This window comes from Cynara cardunculus, unplaced genomic scaffold, assembly GCF_001531365.2.
Source record: "Cynara cardunculus var. scolymus isolate 2C unplaced genomic scaffold, CcrdV1 Un_Scaffold_232, whole genome shotgun sequence".
NCBI classification, from domain to species: Eukaryota; Viridiplantae; Streptophyta; class Magnoliopsida; order Asterales; family Asteraceae; genus Cynara; species Cynara cardunculus.
Window position 1 is genome coordinate 134,960 of NW_020200568.1, and position 18,889 is coordinate 153,848.

Below are 18,889 nucleotides of genomic sequence, written 5' to 3' on the forward strand. Positions count from 1 at the left end.
TTTAATCATACTAATAAAATAACGAATACGTATAAATTAATTTGTTTATACTTCTTACGTTTTCATTTTTTATTTTACACTTTTATCATATTAAAAAAAAAATACATAATCATAGATTAATTAAGATACATTAAAAATGTGTTTCTTTTTTATTTACTAATTATACCATTATAATTTTGGATGGTTTTGATTGCTTAACTTTTATCGTCATATAGAATTAGAGGTGAGCAACGGGGCAGATCGGGCCACAAAACAGAAAACCTAATCGGATTTTCCCGGGGGGGGGGGGGGTGTATGGAACCCGAAACCCACAAATGTTAGATAAACCCCTGCGGGTATCGGGTCGGGTCGGTTTTCGGTCCCCAATCTTTTCCCATTTTTCAGCTTCTTATCTTGTCTATTCTAGATTTCCAGATTTTCCAGCTTCCTGTTGAAGTATGAGTACCTAAAACATAAATCTAAGTATTTAAGTGAGTAACAAAATGATTAAACGAATTCTTTATTCTTTGATTTCTATAACAAAATGTCAATACCGAACTAATGGAGGGGTCGTGGCTGGTGGTATCGTCTCTCGTGGACTAAGGTCGAAGTTCGATTGAGGAAGTGTAGAGAGGAGTCGTCGATTAGAAAATTAGGTTAGATTTAGTTAGAACTTAAAAAGGAAAAATATAAATTATTAATTAAAATATCAGGTTATCTGACGGGTCGGGGAAGTAGGATACCCAACCCGGACCTACTTACCCAAGGAAAATATCGGGTTTCAGAGTCGGACTTTCTGCAGTTTTTCGATTCGGGTTGGATCGGGTATTTCGGGTATCGCTCACTCATATACAAAACATTGTAAAAATTTTGAGCATGCAAAAGTTTATGATTGTTATTTTGGATCTTATTAAAACTAAACAAAAAACCAACCCAATATATTTCAGTTGTATGACGACTTTTTCTCTACCTCTTAATTTTTGAAAATGCTAGACCATTAGACCGTATTGCAAGGTCTGAATTTGGAAAATGTTTTTATGTTTATAAAGATTGGCATCTATTGTAACAGTCTGCTTTAAAAACAGTTGGCATTCATCTTTACCGGTTGAAAAAGATAGATGGTACAAAGCATTTTTTGCTGCTATTATGAAGAAACTCACTTGCTCGAAAATTCGATTCTTTTGATCGAAAGCGAAGAACCTGGATTACTTGGTCGGGTTGGTGGTGGAAGGAAACCTTAAACTTGTAATCAACTCGTCAAAGAGGCTTGGGCCAAGAGCATCATAGTCATATATATATATATATATATATGTGTATATATATATGTGTATATATATATATATATGTATATATATATATACACACACACACATACATAGAGGAAGGATCATGCGAGAAATTGAACATTTTACGAGAATGCGAGAAGTGTGATATCATATATGATTACACGGCCTTTAGGTGTGTTTAATCATATATGATTAAACTTGTATATCATATATGATGTCACACTTTTCACCTTCTCATAAAATTTTTAACTTCTCGTTTGAACGTGCCTCTACATACATATCTATTGTAAACCTACCTTTTTAACTATTCTACAATTGTTGTCTTATTTTTCTTTTTATAAGAGAGCTATATAAGTTGTGTTTTTTAATGAAAAAATATTATTTATATGACTTGATTCTCAGTTTATAAAAAAAAAAGATTGACATGTTTGAAATCAAAAGTATGCATTTAAGTATTTACCGTGAATATCATTATACTTTATTGAGAAACAATTTTTTAACATATTCTCATCCTTTGATGTAATGCTAGCATACGAGAAAACCATTTAAAATAAGTCCTCTACTAATGAACCACAAACTTCAACTTCAAAATCATAGTAGCAATCAAGAAATAAATCTCAACTTGTATTGTATTCGTCAATTAAAAAACTCTAAAATTAGTCACAGTCATTTTAACCATGGTGTCTAGACCAACTTGTTTGTACCTCGATTAGTATCAAGAGTCGTGGAAAAATTAGAACCGATGACTATGAGGAGATTCCTTTAACAATATCATCTACTAATCATTTTCACAACCTTAACATTAATTTGCTTTTTATTCTATTTCATATTCAACATAAAAATATAAAATGGATCAACATATATATTTTATTTGGTAAAAACCTATTTGTACTAGGTATCGATTCAAAGTTTCCACTCAACTACATTGTATAGGTATACAACTAGCATCATGATGGAAAAAAAATGAAACATGATTGACAATTTATGTTCTTGACTTTAGATCGAGATGCACACCACATCCTACAGATACTTTACTAGTATATTCAAAATTACAAACATTAGAGATAAAAAGTGAATTTTACTCTATATCTATACATCTAATAAATAAGTAACTTGAAAGCCACATGTCAATTTTTGGTGAGACGGTTATAAGGATTTTCCGCCTAAACATATATGTAGACACAATTTACATTAGTAGTTCAAAGAGGCCTATTTGGTTGACATATGTCCCTGTTAACATAATTGATTTCTATACGAAAAGTCTGGATTTCCATTAAGTCTGATCTCTACAGACTTTTTCAGACATAAAAGTCTAGGAAATTCAGAGTTGAAAGTCTGAATTTAACTCTGAAGTGTCTTTCAGACTTGTAGGAATTCAAATGAAGTAAAACCCTAATCATGTCTTCTTCATCTTCGATCTGTCGACCTTAACCAAGATAGGAACTGGATCGGAGATGGAGGCTGTTACCTTCACTCCTCCTCACAATATCATAGAAGCGTGACTAGAGATGGTGGTCTGAGTGAAATCAATCGCCACTAGATTCAACATGATTAGAGATGAGGGGCTGGATATGGTTCTCTGTACAAACCCAAATTCGAGACTGAGCTTGTCGACTTGAGGAGGATATCTCGATACAACCCACTCGTTTCCCTCTTTTTCTTCGACGAACATCCCGGCCTTGTACTTCCTCCCTCTGCTCAACGACTTTTTGCCTAAAAAAACCTAAAACTCCGAAATGAACCTCCTCCTCTTCATCCCCCAAACACCAACGCTTCATTTTCTTGTGTAAGATCACTATTCAGAATCCAAAATAAAGGATCGATGCACGAGTCAAGTTATAGATCAATGGGCACACTTCGTAAGTTATTTGTATTTACGGTTTACATGATCTTTGTGTAACAAATTTTGTGAATCGATGTGTATGTTCTTGAGTTTGATTTGAACTCCTCTTCAGAGTTGAAGTTCAAAGTTACATTTCTGAATTATAAAAAGTCAGAATTCTTGTGATTCAAAGTTATGTTCATAGACACTTTCTAGACTTAGAAGACGACTCTGAATTTCTCTTATTCAAAGTTAAGTCCAGAGTTATTTTCCAGCCTAACAACAGAACTCTGAATTCTTGTATTTCAGAGTTAATGTTCAGAGTTTTCTTTTAGACCTGAGAAAAAATCTCAACTCATTTTACTCATTTAAAATACCCCGTGTAATACACGGGTTCGAACCTAGTTATATTATAAACTATAATCATCTTAATTGCATATTTTTAGCATCTAATTTTAATTACTCTACTTACCATAAATAGTTAATACAGTAATATATGAGCAATGATAACTCTTTAGGAGTACATCTAGTTTGGCCAATTTTTTTTTTTTTGATTGAAACATCTTGGAAGGATTTGTAGATGGTTTGGTTTATAGGATTTAGAATATTTCCAGTGGTTGATTTGTAAAATTTGGTTGAATTCAATATTTTTTAGATAATTTACAAAAATATATTATAAATAATTATAAAAATAATTACCTACTTTTTACTTATTATTTATAAAGCAAATATTTTTAATATATTATTACAAACAAATCTTATGAAATACAACTATTTCCATGAGATTTCTAAATCAGGTTCTTTTATTTTATTGAAATCTCAAGATTTCAATTCCAGACCCACAAACCACAAACCAAGCAGCCGTAAAACCTAAAAGGAGTTTTTTACTCTTAAGGTCTCGTTTAGTTTGTAAGGTTGAAATGGATTTAGACGGATTTGGAATTGAATTTCATTCCAATTCCATGTTTGGTTTGAAGGATATCCTGGATTCTAAATCGCGGGATTTCATCGAAATCCAACAAACATAGGATTTTAAAATCCCACGTGGGTGGTTGGTATTTCACGATATCTCGTAGAATTTGTAACTAATAATGTTTTGAAGTATGTTAAAAACATTTGTTTTGTAATAATCAAGTAATAAAACGGTAATTTAATTATTTTTATATTTATTTATAAATTATTTATAAAGAATGGAATTCAATTCCATACCAAATCCTACAAACCAAACACATGAAAGAAGATTCCAATTCATTTCAAATCTAAATCCCTCCAATTCCAAATCCTTCCATGAAATCCAAATCCCTCAAAATTGTTCCATCAAACCAAACATCCCCTTTAAGACTTTACTTTCAAGTAAGATATACCGAATGAATAAAAAAACACACGAGTACGGTTGGTTATAAAGCTCATATGAGTTCACACGAACAAAAGCCATAGCATTTCCCTCAAAGACTCGTATGCTTTTGCTTCTTTCTTTGGTCACATAACAAAGTCTTCCCCTTAAACATCCCCATGGTGGTTAAATCTCACAAGACATTATATAGTTTGGCAAGGAGAACATCATTTACCATTTGAACTGCCATCGCTTCAAAGAAGTATGAAGAAATTCATTTCAACGCTAGTGATCTCAGTCTCTTTGTATTACCCTGAGTTTAGCACTCCTACAACGAACGTTCAGTCTCTCCTCATCTTCGGAAGGCGTTATGGGTCTTTTTGTCAGGATCGTTCCACCGACCCCTTCGATCATTTGTTTGATCCATGCTTCTTTTTCCTCACCGTCGTTAGCTTCTCTTTTCGGTCCATCAACTAAACTGCTGTTGATGATGTTGAGAAATGTTTGCTTCACAATTCTGTCCTCCAGACTGTGGAAGGATATGACGGCGAGTCTCCCGCCAGGTGCAAGACAGCGGAAACAGTCGTGTAACGAAGACTCTAGTGTCTTCAGTTCGTCGTTAACAGCTATTCTTAGAGCCTGGAAGACTCTTGTTGCTGTCTTTATCCAACCCTGCCTTCCTCCTATAACAAAACTATCATCAATGAGTTCATTTCAATATAATATATGGATATCTTCCAAAAGGGTAAATTTATGACGTCCACGAATGGTGCGTTTGAGTGACCGGACAGGACATTAAAATAGGTGGGACAAAAATAAGAAAGATGGGCAAGATTGGTAAACTACGGAACCAAATTAAAACCCTAAATACTGGCACAATTCTTTCACCCGACTACTTCACTCTCGGCCGCCTGAATCCGTCCCATAAGTTTACTCCTTCGTAATTGGAAGGTAGTAAGCTTGAGTCACTGAGATAGCCTCTTTGCAATTTGCAAGCATACAAGAGAAATTAGCTTTCTGACCCTTCAAATGTGCCTAATTTGTATCCAGAAGACGACATATTTGTTAAATCAGCTAAATGGGCAAATCGCCAGGCAGTTAACTCTAGTATTTATAAAAGCAACTCCTTAGCTCAGTTTAGATAGACTCCCAATGATCCGGGACAATCTTGCAGTCAAAACAGTTGAAAACAAAAACCCACGTCTACCAAAGGAAATGGAGTAAAAAACTCATTAGCGGGAAGATGGTGCCTTCTCACAGTTCTTCCCTGAAGAACCGTCAATTACGCACAAACAAAGTGTGTACAATCCACTAATATGATCAGATAAGTTCAGCAACTTAGCACGCATGCATGAAAACTAAGAACTTCAAGGAGATAACCCACCTTTTCCACTGGGTGTAGAACTCCGTATAAGATCTAGTAGTTCACCAGTAGAATGCAATCCCCCGCTTACTCGGGCCTTAACAATCCTCTTCTGAAGAGCGCGCCAATTGTCCTCTTCCCCATAATCACGTAAAATTTGTCCCAGTTCGGCCTCTGGCCATGAATTTAGTATGTCTTCAGCTCTCAGACTTGCCTGTAATATCCCTGTTCCAATCAGTAAGCGAGCAAAGTATATGAACATTCTCTGAACTGGCTTTTATTAGAAGACTTGCAACAACAGCATGCCAAGCTAATGTTAGCAATAAGAACCATTAAGAAGAAAACAAGTTTACAGATAATAATGGGTGAAAAGCCAAGACAGCTGGTACAGGAGTTCAAGGAAGAGATGAGATGAGTGATGAGCAACTCAAACATGTAAAATATTAAAAACTGAGCAGGGCGACAAAATCACCCATCAGTAATTTTTTTTTTTTAAATATTAATCTGAAATTAGACAATTCCCTCTTAACATTAGCTACTAACTTATATGGCATGTATCATGAAAGCACATCCGTTTATCTTTTAATTTTGTGTCCTGATGTCTAACATGAACATCCATTAGCATTTCGAACAAATAAATGTGTACCTTAATATAATATTCTAATCTAATCGGGCATTTTACTCTATCGCGTCTGCTTAGATCCTTTATAACCATGAGGACAATAGTTATGTTCAACATTCTATAAACACCCTTCCCATCTTCAATTCACGAAGTACTACATGTCTAAAACACTAATGAGATAACAATGAACAAAAGTGCAAGGCAATTACACAGGCCTGTTCTGACCTGAGGATCCATTCTCATATCAAGGGGTCCATCACAAAGCACACTAAATCCTCTTTCGGCATTATTCACCTGCATATGGAAATGAGAATGGTACTATTAGATGGATAAACTTTTTTTTTGCTGGTCATAAAGAAAAAAACATGACTAGACAAGTTCAGTATATATATTAGTTGAACTTTAATATTGAAGATCCCAGATCTTTAAGAAAACTATTCCTAAAAAATAATAAGACAAGCCGAAACATATGTAAAAGGGCTGTACTTAACCATCATCATGCTAACTCTTGGTGAGAAAGAGAGTACCAAGTACATGAATTGCAGGCACCCTATATTATAAAAAGGTTAAACAGTTTGCATACCTGCATGGATGACATTCCCAAGTCCATTAGGATCCCATCGGTTCCTGAAATCAGAAGCTTCTCATCAACCTCACTTAGTGCGGACCTGATGTTCTTAAAATTTCGCAAAAAGGTATGTGTTTTTAGGTTGGACATTGAGTCACATGACTTGGCATTTCGGATCAAATCAATCTTAGCTTTTGCTTTTTCATGAGCAACAGGATCAAAATCCATCCCAACATATGACTGCATCTCTGGATGAGCCTGAATTATCTGTTATTTCAGGCACATAAAGTTAGCATCAAAGGCAAAAGTCAACATTTTGAATGAGAAGATGCATCCCAAGAGAAATTAGTCTCCTGCTACAACTGTAACAGAAAGAGCCAAGAAAGAGGGGAATGCAAAGGAAAAAATCATAGGGCACATGCAACTTAATGTTGAAAGCATTCTCAGTTTTGTTAACAGACTTTTCAGTTTAAGAAGAATTCTGAAAAGAGAATTGCAAAGATAACCTGCCTCGCAAAGAATTGATCAGCATCGACTCATTAGAATATTAGATCATCAAATGACCAATCCACCTGCACCAAATAAAATCTCACTTGCATGCCATAGACCCCCAGAACAGTATGCTTTACCACTTATTCGTTTACTCAGTGATTCCAGGGTCATTTATGTTGTTCCCATGTAACACTTGTTTGACAGTAATACAAGATCCTGACAAATTGTTCTCAATAATTTCAAGATCAGTCATCATAACCACCTCGTTCTGAAAGTTACTTCCTTCCATTCTGCCTCAAATCTAGACACCTTAAAAAGGAAACAGTAGACCTTTCCTATGCTGGTCTGGCTAAACTTCTAACATGAGATACTATTGAGAGGCAAAGAGCTGGGTCCGAGTTCGAACATCAAAGCACACAAGACAAGAAATAAAAATATATCAACTTACAGAGATAGAGGAGTTGCCTAAAAACATAGTGCAAGCAATTTGGTTATATACATATATAGACGAAGGATCGTGTGAGAATTGGAGTTAAGATGAGAAGCGTAAGAAGGGATTTGGACCCTTGATCACTTTTAATCTCAAACCAACCCATGAATTGCGCTTTAGAAGGGAATTGATCCAGTGCTTCTCATTAGTGTTGATCTAGTGGAACTCTTTAATTACGATTGATCCAAGGGTGGAGATCCCTTCTTACCCTTCTCACCATAACTTTCATTCTCACCAGAACCCAACCCTATATCTATACTATATATAAGGAGCTTAAACGGTTATGGGTTGAATTTTAAGAGGTACATCCTCTTATGCATCAGGTACAAGTTTAACAGCAAATAACCTCACCACATTTGACGCGTTTCTTCTCCACCTCCCACGTTTCTTCCCCACCCCCACGCCCCTGAATTATCTCTTATGTCCGGCTCCTCTGCTCTTCTCAATCAGTATTCTCAAAACACTAACCTCACCACATTCATGCTATGTGCAAGCCTAATTCTGCTTTGCGATTGTTCTCTGTTGCTGCATTGTTTAGTGTTGCTTGCTCTCTGCTGTTCTCAAAACACGAAAGCAGACCTTAATTTTGCAATCAGGTGCATTTCCTTCCCATTTCATTTAATTTCTTCTTTAATTTCTTGTAAATGGATTTAGGGTTTAGAACAATTTTCTAATTTCACAAACAGGTTCAATTATAACAGGGTGAAGTTGATTACTTTATGTGGGTATGTTTATTGTTGTTATTCAGGTTAAGATGTAGATACATGTTGGCATTAATTGGTAGTAAAGAAAAATGTCCTTTGTGGTTTGTGTTCTTCTTCTTGTTGTTATTTAGTTTGCTCTTGGTTTGAGTTTAATTAGCGTATTTCCTCAAAATTAATGTGAAATGATTTATAATTAGTTCAGTGAGGTGGCATGGCAAAAATCCCCCTTTAACATCTCCTAAATATAAGAAATCTTAGAGGCTTAGAGCCACTAAGATTTAAATATCTGGTGGTTTAAGAATTTTGTAATTGGTCTGGAGTGTAAGATACGGGATACCAAACATGCCATTCCATAACTTAGAATTGGAGCCAAATTCAATTCAATCAAAAACTACAGCTTTTAACACAAAATAACATAATTTAAACTGTGTTATTTTGACAGTTGCGTTATTTTGTTCTTATTGTAGCCTGACACCCTCTAAGAAAATGGCAATGATGAGGAAAGTTTAACCATTGGCTTCACTAAAACCTTATCAAGCGACTTGGAAAATCAAAGTATTGTTGACAGGCAAAAGTAGTGTGCGTACATTCAAAAGCGCGAGGGGTGAAGGTTGTGTTTTCAATGTGGAGCTAATTGATGAAGACGTAAGTGTACATTTCATCGAATAGAGTACAACAATGTGAAACGCCAAAAGATAAATGTGATTGCCGTCACCCCGGTCGATTTTGCAGCCGATACAAGACTTCTTTTAGAAGACATATCTTTGATGAAAAGTTCATAACTTATTAGTTGTATGGCCTACCCTCGCCAAACTTCGTATATTGAAACTATGATATGATGATGCACCATGCTTGTTTTCTTATTGTAGTTTTCAATTGAACTTTTGTTGTTTTCCACAAATCGTAAGGTTTCCAATCGATAATCCTTTGGCCATAGAACGTTTGACGTTTTCATGCTTTTGGAGAAGTGTTCTCTAGAACTTCATATCAACCAACCTCTTAGGTTGGAACAACTTAACCTCTTGCTTCATTAATTTGAAAGACAGAAGCCACGTACAGATAGCTTAAAAAAAGAAAAGTAGCTCCAAACAATGATTAAAACAGATCCACCGTAAATCCATATCTAATTGTAACCAAATAGAATCGGACCGAAAATTTTACATCCAAATTAGATTGGTTGATTCATAGATGACGGTTCCGAATGCAAGGAAAAAAACTATCTAATCCAATGGTTATCCAATTATCATCAAACTACCATGAGATATTTTTCAAGATATTGGGTATTTGAATAACTCTGAACTCAAGGTCTTCAGATTTGACACTTGGGCGCCCTTTGGGTCTTCTCTTGAAATAACTCTGAAGAATGACTCTTCAGACTTGTACTTATACGCCTGAGAAGCTCACCAGAACTCTGAAGTATAACTCTGAAGAATGACTCTTCAGACTTGTAACCCTGAAGTATTTATCACCCGAACTTTGAAGTCTTCTTCTCCTTGGTTTAAAAATGCGCGCATAATGCGCTGTGATGCGTGATGCGCTGAAGAAAACGCATCAAAGGGTCTGATGAGTTGCGATTCCATGATGCGCTCGCATCACCTACGCATCACACGATGCGTGCATCACTTATGCATCAACGCATCATGTATGTTGCATTTTTGGGCTCCCTTTTTCAGTTTTTAGTTGGGCTTTTTAGTTGGGATTCTTAGTTAAGTAAAATAGAACGTGAGACTATGAGAGACCTAATAGAAGAAGCCGACAGTGAAGAAGTAGAAGTCGCACTGTGAGAGACCTAGCATCGCATATCAATTAAAACGTGACGTGAGTTGTTGTCGATACTCGACAACCAGCAAAGAAGTAGAAAACGAACTTTATAAGATTCTAATGCTACTTTTTTAACTACTTTATGTTATAAATGAAGTATTTTTAAGGTAGAAATTGATATGTAGAATTAATTTATAAATATTTTTTGAATACCGGGCGCATCACGTGCGTGATGCGAGCGCATCAGCATCACGCATCACGCATCGGCTTCCGGGACCCTTAACGCATCGGAACGCATCGGACCGCATCGCGCTTTTTAAAACCAAGTTCTTCTCCAGATCTCTAAATTCTGGACTTCCAGACTTCTAAAGATAAGTCTACAGACTTCCATCCTTTGTCCAAATTGCTTCTGAGTGGTGTATATAATGTGATGAATTTGGGAGGGATGGAATGAGTTGTGAAATCTGGGTTTTTGATCACATTCATAACCTTGAGTTATCGCATTTGTGTGATGCGAGGACTTGGGTTATTGCATCCTATTGATGTGATGAAGTAAACTTGTTATTGTTTTAAGGACCAGAGGGCCTCTGGTTGGTCTAGCTTCTGGATGGCTTTGCTTCTGGTTGTTCATTTGAACCTTGGAAAAATATTCAAATCTATGGTAAAGGAACCAGAGGGGATCTAGTTGATCTTAATATTTAACCAGAGGGGTCTCTGGATGTATTTGAAACTCAAATCTTTTAGTAAACATTTTCTTGACCCAGAGGCTCTGGATAGACGAACTAGAGGCTCTGGTTGACCAGAGGGCCTTTGGTTGGCCTTGCTTTTGGGTTGGTCCTTGCTTCTATTTGGCCTTGTTTTTGGTTGGCTTTGCTCTGGTTGGTAAGACCAAAGAGGAGCTCTGGTTAGTCTTGCTCTGTATGATGCAAGTTTTACCCATGAAGTATTTCTCAAAGATATTGGGTATTTGAATAACTCTGAAGTACAACTCTGAAGAATGACTCTTCAGACTTGTAACTTTGAAGTATTTTTCACCCGAACTCTGAAGTTTTCTTTTTCCAGATCTCTGGATTCTGGACTTCCAAACTTCTAAAGACAAGTCTGCAAATTTAGACTTCGTCTTGTAAGCACGGTTCAGATCTCTGAAGATAAGTCTACAGACTTCCATCCTTGGTCCAAATTGCTTCTGAGTCGTGTGTATAATGTGATGAATTTAGGAGGGATGCAATGAGTTGTGAAATCTGGGTTTTTGATCACATTCATATTTATCGCATCCTATGCTGTTAATTGTGGCGCTATGATTGCGGACTAAGATAAAATTGCGGTGAAACTTGCGTTTCCGATATTAGCGGCGCAATCGACCAATATTTGAGGTGAAATTGAGGATCGATATTCCGATATTTAGCTTGGGCCTCTTTAGAACTATGTTGACTCGGATGTTGAACCTATTGCTTGCAATTAGCTAGTTTATGAACATTTTTCCTATTTTGTTTTGTGAAACCTGTTTAAGTTGATATTTTGATGTTGAAACTATATTTTTAATTAATGCATATGATATGTTTATGTATGCATACATATATATATATATATATATGTATTATATAGTTCTAAGAAATTTTATATGAACCAATATTTTTGGACCGTTATACCACCGCTACAACCGCTATTTCAAATATCAGTCCTGACCACAATTTTGTATTTTCACTGCTATAACAGCATAGATCGCATCCTTGTGATGCGATGACCTTGGGGACTTGGGTTATCGCATCCTATTGATGTGATGAAGTAAACTTGTTATTGTTTTAAGGACCAGAGGGAATTTGGTTGGTCTGGCTTCTGGATGGCTTTGCTTCTGGTTGTTCATTTAAACCTTGGAAAAAGTTCAAATCTATGGTAAAGGAACAGAGGGGCTCTGGTTGATCTTAATGTTTAACCAGATGGTATCTGGATGCTTGTTCTAAAAATGCGCGCATAATGCGCTCCGATGCGTGATGCGCTCCGATGCGCTGGAGGTAACGCATCAGAGGGGATGATGTGAAGCGATTCCATGATGCTCTCTGATGCGGTCGCATCACCTATGCATCACACGATGCGTGCATCAGCGCATCCTGTATGTTTCATGTTTGGGCTCCTTTTTCATTCTTTAGAGGTTTTTAGTTGGGCTTTTTGTAGATTAAAATAGAACGTAATAATGACCTAATAAAAGAGAAGCCCCTCTCAAGTCGCATATCAGATTAAGAACATATACATGAGTCGTGAAGATGATGAAGTTGAGGTGGATTGGAGGGTTTGATAATGATGAGGAAGATAAACCCGTGTTGGGGTTTGAGGATGTTGATCTTGGGGAGTGTTATTTGGTCACTTGGTCATTTAGTTTAGGGATTGGGGACTATTAGACATTTACTTGTGTTCTTCATGGTAGTAGTTTGTGTGTTTTGTTATTCCGATTCACGAACTTTTTAAGATTCTAATGCCACTTTTTGAACTACTTTATGTTATAAATGAAGTATTTTGATAGGTAAGTATTTTTAAGGTAGAAATTGATATGTAGAATTAATTTACAAGTACTTTTTGAACACCGGGCGCATCACGTGCGTGATGCGAGCGCATCCGCATCTGCATCACGCATCACGCATCGGCTTCCGGGACCCTTACTGCCTCGGATTGTAACACCCTAGTTTCTTATTAGATAAATCTCAATATTTCAGCCTTAAATACAAATATTTATACATAATCAAGTACTCCAGCAGCTGTTACATTTAGTAAGCATGACTAAGCAAGCTAGTGATGAGTTGTTAAGGCTAGAAGTGTGTTGGCAAGTGTAGTAAGCATGACTAAGCAAGCTAGTGATGAGTTGTTATGGCTAGAAGTGTATGAGTTGGCAAGACTATTGATTACAAGACAAGTCTAGGAAGCATGACAAGGAGTACTAGAAGCATGAGTTGTAAAGATTCTCTTATCCTTAGAGATGAGTTGTCAAGATTCTCTTATCTTTATTGATGAGGTGTCAAACTCTCATAAGAGTACAATCTTGAGAGCAAAAAGAACAAGTAGCTAATGCAATGAATTTATCTATAAATAAGAGTTTAAGGGTCACTATTTATGCATACCAAAAATAAGAAATCTCTCTATATTACCTAATTAAGCTTGAAGAAAGGAATCAAAGGAAAAAGTAGGCAAATCAAGGTGAGTACTTATGTGATTTATGAGATACATGCATGCTATAAATAGAAGTATTTTATGCATTACAAGTTATGTTGGCATGCTTTGTTTTACATGAAAATATTGATACACATACATATTCAAGATATGCATGATGACATGTTCTAATACAAGTATACACACAAGACATGAAAATCATTTACATGTTATCATATGTGTTACACAATGCATGAAATTTTTTACATGTTATGTATAACCATAACATCCAATGTACGGGATATTACAAGAAGGAACGTCTTGCAAACGGACCTTATAGGGCAGCCTTCTATGGACCCGGGGGTTAGCAAACCTCAAGACAAGTATGATATACATGCATGTGACAAGTGAGATCTCAAAAGAATGTTTTATGCATGATAATAAAGAATAGTATTTTATGAATGTTTTATGCATAATAATAAAGAATAGTATTTTATGAATGTTTTATGCATGATAAAGAATAATATTTTATGAATGTTTATGCATGAGAATAAAGAATATTTTTATACATGATCAAGAGCTTTAATGAATTATCATTTACAAAATATCATGAAAATTTCTCATTCATGAAACCATAAATACCCACTAAGCTTATAGCTTATATATCTCATGTATGTATCTCAGGAAAGAAGTAAGAAGGATTTGCATAAAGTATTATGGTTTTAGTTGAAAAGCAAGTTTTGTTGTAATACAAGTTATGGTTACGTTCGCTAAGTAGTTTCTTCTTTGATGTAAATTCAAGATATGTACTAAATAAAGCTAAATTTCAAGTTCAGATTCAAGATTTAATAATTTTATCATGTAAAGTAACCACACCCAATATATAAGGACGTGGGGCGTTTTTTAAAACCAAGTCTAGATGTATTTGAAACCTAAATCTTTTAATAAACATTTTCTTGACCCAGGGGCTCTGGATAGACGAACTAGAGGCTCTGGTACCAAAGGCATCTGGTTGGCCCTTGCTTCTGTTTGGCCTTGTTTTTCGTTGGCTTTGCTCTTGTTGGTAAGACCAGAGGGGCTCTAGTCCTTAAAGACCAGAGGGGCTCTGGTTGGTCTTACTTTGTATAATGCAAGTTTTACCCATGAAGTATTTTTCAAAGATATTGGGTATTTGAATAACTCTGAAGTATAACTCTGAAAAATGACTCTTCAGCCTTGTAACTCTAAAGTATAACTCTAAAGAATGACTCTTCAGCCTTGTAACTCTGAAGAATGACTCTTTAGGCTTGTAACTCTAAAGATAAGAACAACTTCTATCTGATGGAATTTTTAGACTCACTAACTGTTAGTGGTTTGCCTCCTCATTATCTCCGACTAAAAATTGGATGTCCAATCATACTCCTACGAAATATCGACCCTTTAAATGGATTATGTAATGGCACAAGATTGATATGCGAATTGGTTTCAACAGAATGTCAACGATGCTGAAATAGCCGTTGGTCAACATGCTGGTAAGAGGGTGTTTTTGTTGAGGATTCCTTTATGTCCATCAAAAAATGACATGTTCCCATTTAAGCTAAAGCGAAAGCAGCTTCCAATTCGATAGAGCTTTTCTATGACGATAAATAAAGCTCAAGGACAAACAATCCCGAGCGTAGGTGTTTATCTGCCAGAATCGGTGTTCTCTCATGGCCAACTTTACGTGGCATTATCTAGAGGTATATCACAAGAAACTACAAAGGTATTGGTTAAACCTGCCAAAAAATTCAACCGTCGTGGAGTCTATACATCAAACGTGGTCTATCAAGAGGTTTTACACGACTAAGGTACAAGCAACCATTGATTATTAAACATTCATTACGTCATGTGTTTGTATGTTTATATATATTTACTTATAATCACTTCGTATTTCTTGCAGAGGTATCGTCATGTTGACGTTTTGAGCAATATATACCTTAATGTATTTTTTTACAACTTATTTTACTTTCCAATTTGTAGACCTTGCTGCATTGCAGCGGGTATACTACTAGTATATATTATATACGTATAATGTAGGTTTAGGCATGTCACTTTAGTGAATTAAACATTAATTTCAAATTCTATTATTTATCATCCTAGGTGTGTACCATAATGGTCAGATAACATTTAATCATGGGCACGTTCATGGTGAGCTTGTAATTGGCATAGGACCGTAACCTTAACAAAAGCTAGCATAATAGTAGCGGGAACATACTTAGTAGCCAATGTTCCAACTGGGTGCAAAGGCAATGCAATTTCCACCTCAACCTCTTCAGAAAGATGGTTGCGTTGGTCAGGCGTTGCCTAACCACTTTATAGTTATAAGGTGAGTCTCATTCAAAGGGATTGCCTAACCACTTTCATAGTTATAAGGTGAGTCTCACTCAAAGGGATGAGAGATGGATAAAGGGGAAGGGAACATTGGAAAATCTGAAGTCATGAGGTACAAGCAGCAAGGGGATTAACCCAGGAAAAAACGACAACGGAGAGCATTTCATCACTTACAGAGGTAAACAATATAGAGTGGATAGTAACTGGATACGGGAGTTAGAAAGTGAGCCGATTCTCATCAAATTGCTCACCTCGAATTTTTCTTCTTACCATGTTCAATTGCACATATCTCCAATGGATGGAAAAAGGAAAACTCAAATTTAAATCTATGAATATAGAATGTCATATCTCAACAAGCTTACTTGATGTCATAATGTTGTATATCATGAACTAGGTAAATTTCATGACTATGATTCAATCAAGAATGACATATGAGAATTCCTCTAAACTTGAGAAGAATTCCTAGCAACTTGGTCATATGCCTCACTGTACATGGAATCCTTCCGTTCACATGTTTCCTCCTAAACCATCACTAGTATGCAGTATGAAGACCCAAACCCAAGAACCCTACTGCTGGAGAGAGGCACCTCTGCTTCAACAGCTCCCAACCAAATCTTTCAGGAGCACCTGGGATACAAGGCCAAATACCCCAACCTATAAATAGAAAAGTAAATGGGAGACAAACCAGATCTTTTAACGACATTGTCAAACATATACATTCTCTCTCTAATAGGTTAAACCTCTCACATAGTGCCTCTTAACATGCTTCAGGCAGATCAAGTGGGAAAAACAACCTTCTACACTCTTGCTTAAAGCTAACTTGAGCAAGGTGTGGGGAAATCGATTCAGGCGCTATCAATCAGCATTCTAGCCCATTTGTATCTCATATTTCTTGGTAAATTTGGATCCACTCTAACCAGAAAATGCAATAGACGTGTTTACTCGATTTAATTCATATTCGTATTTCAGCATACGTAGACAGTGTTGTATTGTATGAATGAATTTTGATGAACTTGTGTCTGTTTAGGTCCAAAGACCAAAATTAGGTGGTAACTTCGATGTTAGCCAGTGGATTTGCCCAATTGGAAAATTTCCGTTAATACAAAAAACACAAAATATCGAAGCATCCTTAATTAGGGATGAAAGCAGATAACCAAATAACAGCAAAATGAATTCTAAAATCAAGCAAATGTATGTAATCAAAATAGAAGGAAGGAGAATCGTATTCACATACGGCGGAAGAATGTCCGGCAGCTCCAAGAGTACAATCGACAAACGTATGAAGCTCGCGGGAATCAAAAACCTCCAATACCTCACCCAGCATCACCGGAATATGACTCTCGGTGTCACCAAATTGACGAACACTCTCCTCATCAAACTTTTTATCCGACCGAGTTCTCCTCTTCACTACCGAGTCTATCAATGCTCTACGACTCCTACTGATGGAATTATCTTTTCTATTTAGCTTTTTCCCATAACGAGTAGAAGCAGATAAGGTAGTGGAATAACTGGCGACTGCGAGAAGGGAAGAGGAGATGCGGCGGTGGTGGCAAGACAGCGGCGGGAAAGTGAACGAAGGATGAGATACGAGTTGCTTAACGGCGGCCGCCGCTGCCGTGGCAGCTGTTACAGCGTGCGAGGACATGGTGATCGGTGGTAATCTAATGGCAGTGGACTGACTTCATTTTTAAAGCTTTGGCATCTCTAAACACAGATGATGGTTTTGGGTTTTGACCCAACTTCGGTGGGTAGTCGATCCACCTGACCGGACCGAGGACGGATAACATGTTCAACCTGATCCCTAACAATTTTTAACGGATCTTGTTCCTAAATTGGAAAAACTCAGGCGGAATTTATCGAATTTATATAGTAAAAACTAAAAGTTTTATCCGATAAGTAATGTCGACTACTCTTAATACTTACCGGGTAAATTATTGTATATAATACCAATTTGGTGAAATAAAATCTTATCTTATATGCAAGTGATAATTCGATTTTTGGAAACACTTATTCGGGTAAGCATTTGGTAAACATTTCCTCATGTTTGGTCCCTAATATTTATCAATTCGCAACAGTTTTGGTCTCTCTGTCAGTCAGTCGTTAACTTTTACAGTTAAATGTAGGGTATTTTAGTCATTTCATTATTTTTTAATTCTATATTAAAATTAAAAAACACATCTTTAAGGAGTAAATTACGGAATTAGTCCCTATGATTTGCTATTTTACGAAAATCATCCCTATATTTCATTTATTATGGATTTGGTTCCTATGATATACATACTATGTTGGATTTGGTTCTTCGGTCTAATGACCATCTACCAGGTCCATTAAAGTCGAGGGCAGAAGAGTCTTTTTACATTTTTCATTTTCTAGAACATTTTTTTAATTAACTTTTTTAAATCAGGGAGTAAAATGAATATTAAAACTTGGGTCAAAACATTAAAGACTTAAAGTTACATATCATATATAGTGGTTAAATCAAATGAGAACCACAAATATGTTATAAATTCATAAGAACCGATACAAAAATATTATTTTACATGATATTTTTCATCAAATGTTAGGATTTAAAATTTTGTTTTATGTATATTTGTTTCATAATATAACAATTTTACATGTATTTGTTTCACCATTTGAATGTATTTTATGTGTATTTTTCATTTCACTAGGTGAACCAAATTTCTTTTCACATGTAATATTTTCTGAAGGTGAACACAAACATACGTAAAACAATATCTTAAAATATAGGTTTTGATGAAAAAAAAACATATAATTTTTTATGGTTCTCACGGGTTTGTAATATGTTTGTGGTTCTCGTTTGAGTATCGTCTTATATATATATATATATATATACATATATATATATATATATATATATATATACATATATATATATATGTATATATATATATACATATATAGGGTTGGGTTCACGTGAGACCAGTCTGTTTTCGTGAGACCCGTGAGACCACATTTTTACAC

The 18,889-nt window shown here is 35.8% G+C and overlaps 1 protein-coding gene across 1 annotated transcript; it reads right to left on the reverse strand.

Moving 5' to 3' along the window:
* Positions 1 to 4,370: 4,370 nt before the first annotated feature.
* Positions 4,371 to 17,662, reverse strand: LOC112501551 (ribosomal RNA small subunit methyltransferase H). The gene is made up of 5 exons (XM_025105212.1): positions 17,142 to 17,662; positions 6,989 to 7,240; positions 6,631 to 6,699; positions 5,805 to 5,997; positions 4,371 to 5,103 (listed from the first exon to the last, which is right to left on the reverse strand). Exons 1-5 carry the CDS (start codon positions 17,550 to 17,552, stop codon positions 4,715 to 4,717), a joined length of 1,314 nt encoding a protein of 437 aa, XP_024960980.1. The 5' UTR covers positions 17,553 to 17,662; the 3' UTR covers positions 4,371 to 4,714.
* Positions 17,663 to 18,889: the final 1,227 nt, after the last annotated feature.

What these genes read in the sequence shown, in the direction of transcription:
- LOC112501551 (XM_025105212.1), bottom strand. Translation starts at nt 17,552, where the DNA reads ATGTCCTCGCACGCTGTAACAGCTGCCACGGCAGCGGCGGCCGCCGTT. An exon ending in TGGGAATGTCATCCATGCAG is followed by an intron (nt 6,700 to 6,988) that starts GTATGCAAACTG and finishes TTCCATATGCAG; the next exon opens with GTGAATAATGCCGAAAGAGG. An exon ending in ATATGAGAATGGATCCTCAG is followed by an intron (nt 5,998 to 6,630) that starts GTCAGAACAGGC and finishes GGGATATTACAG; the next exon opens with GCAAGTCTGAGAGCTGAAGA.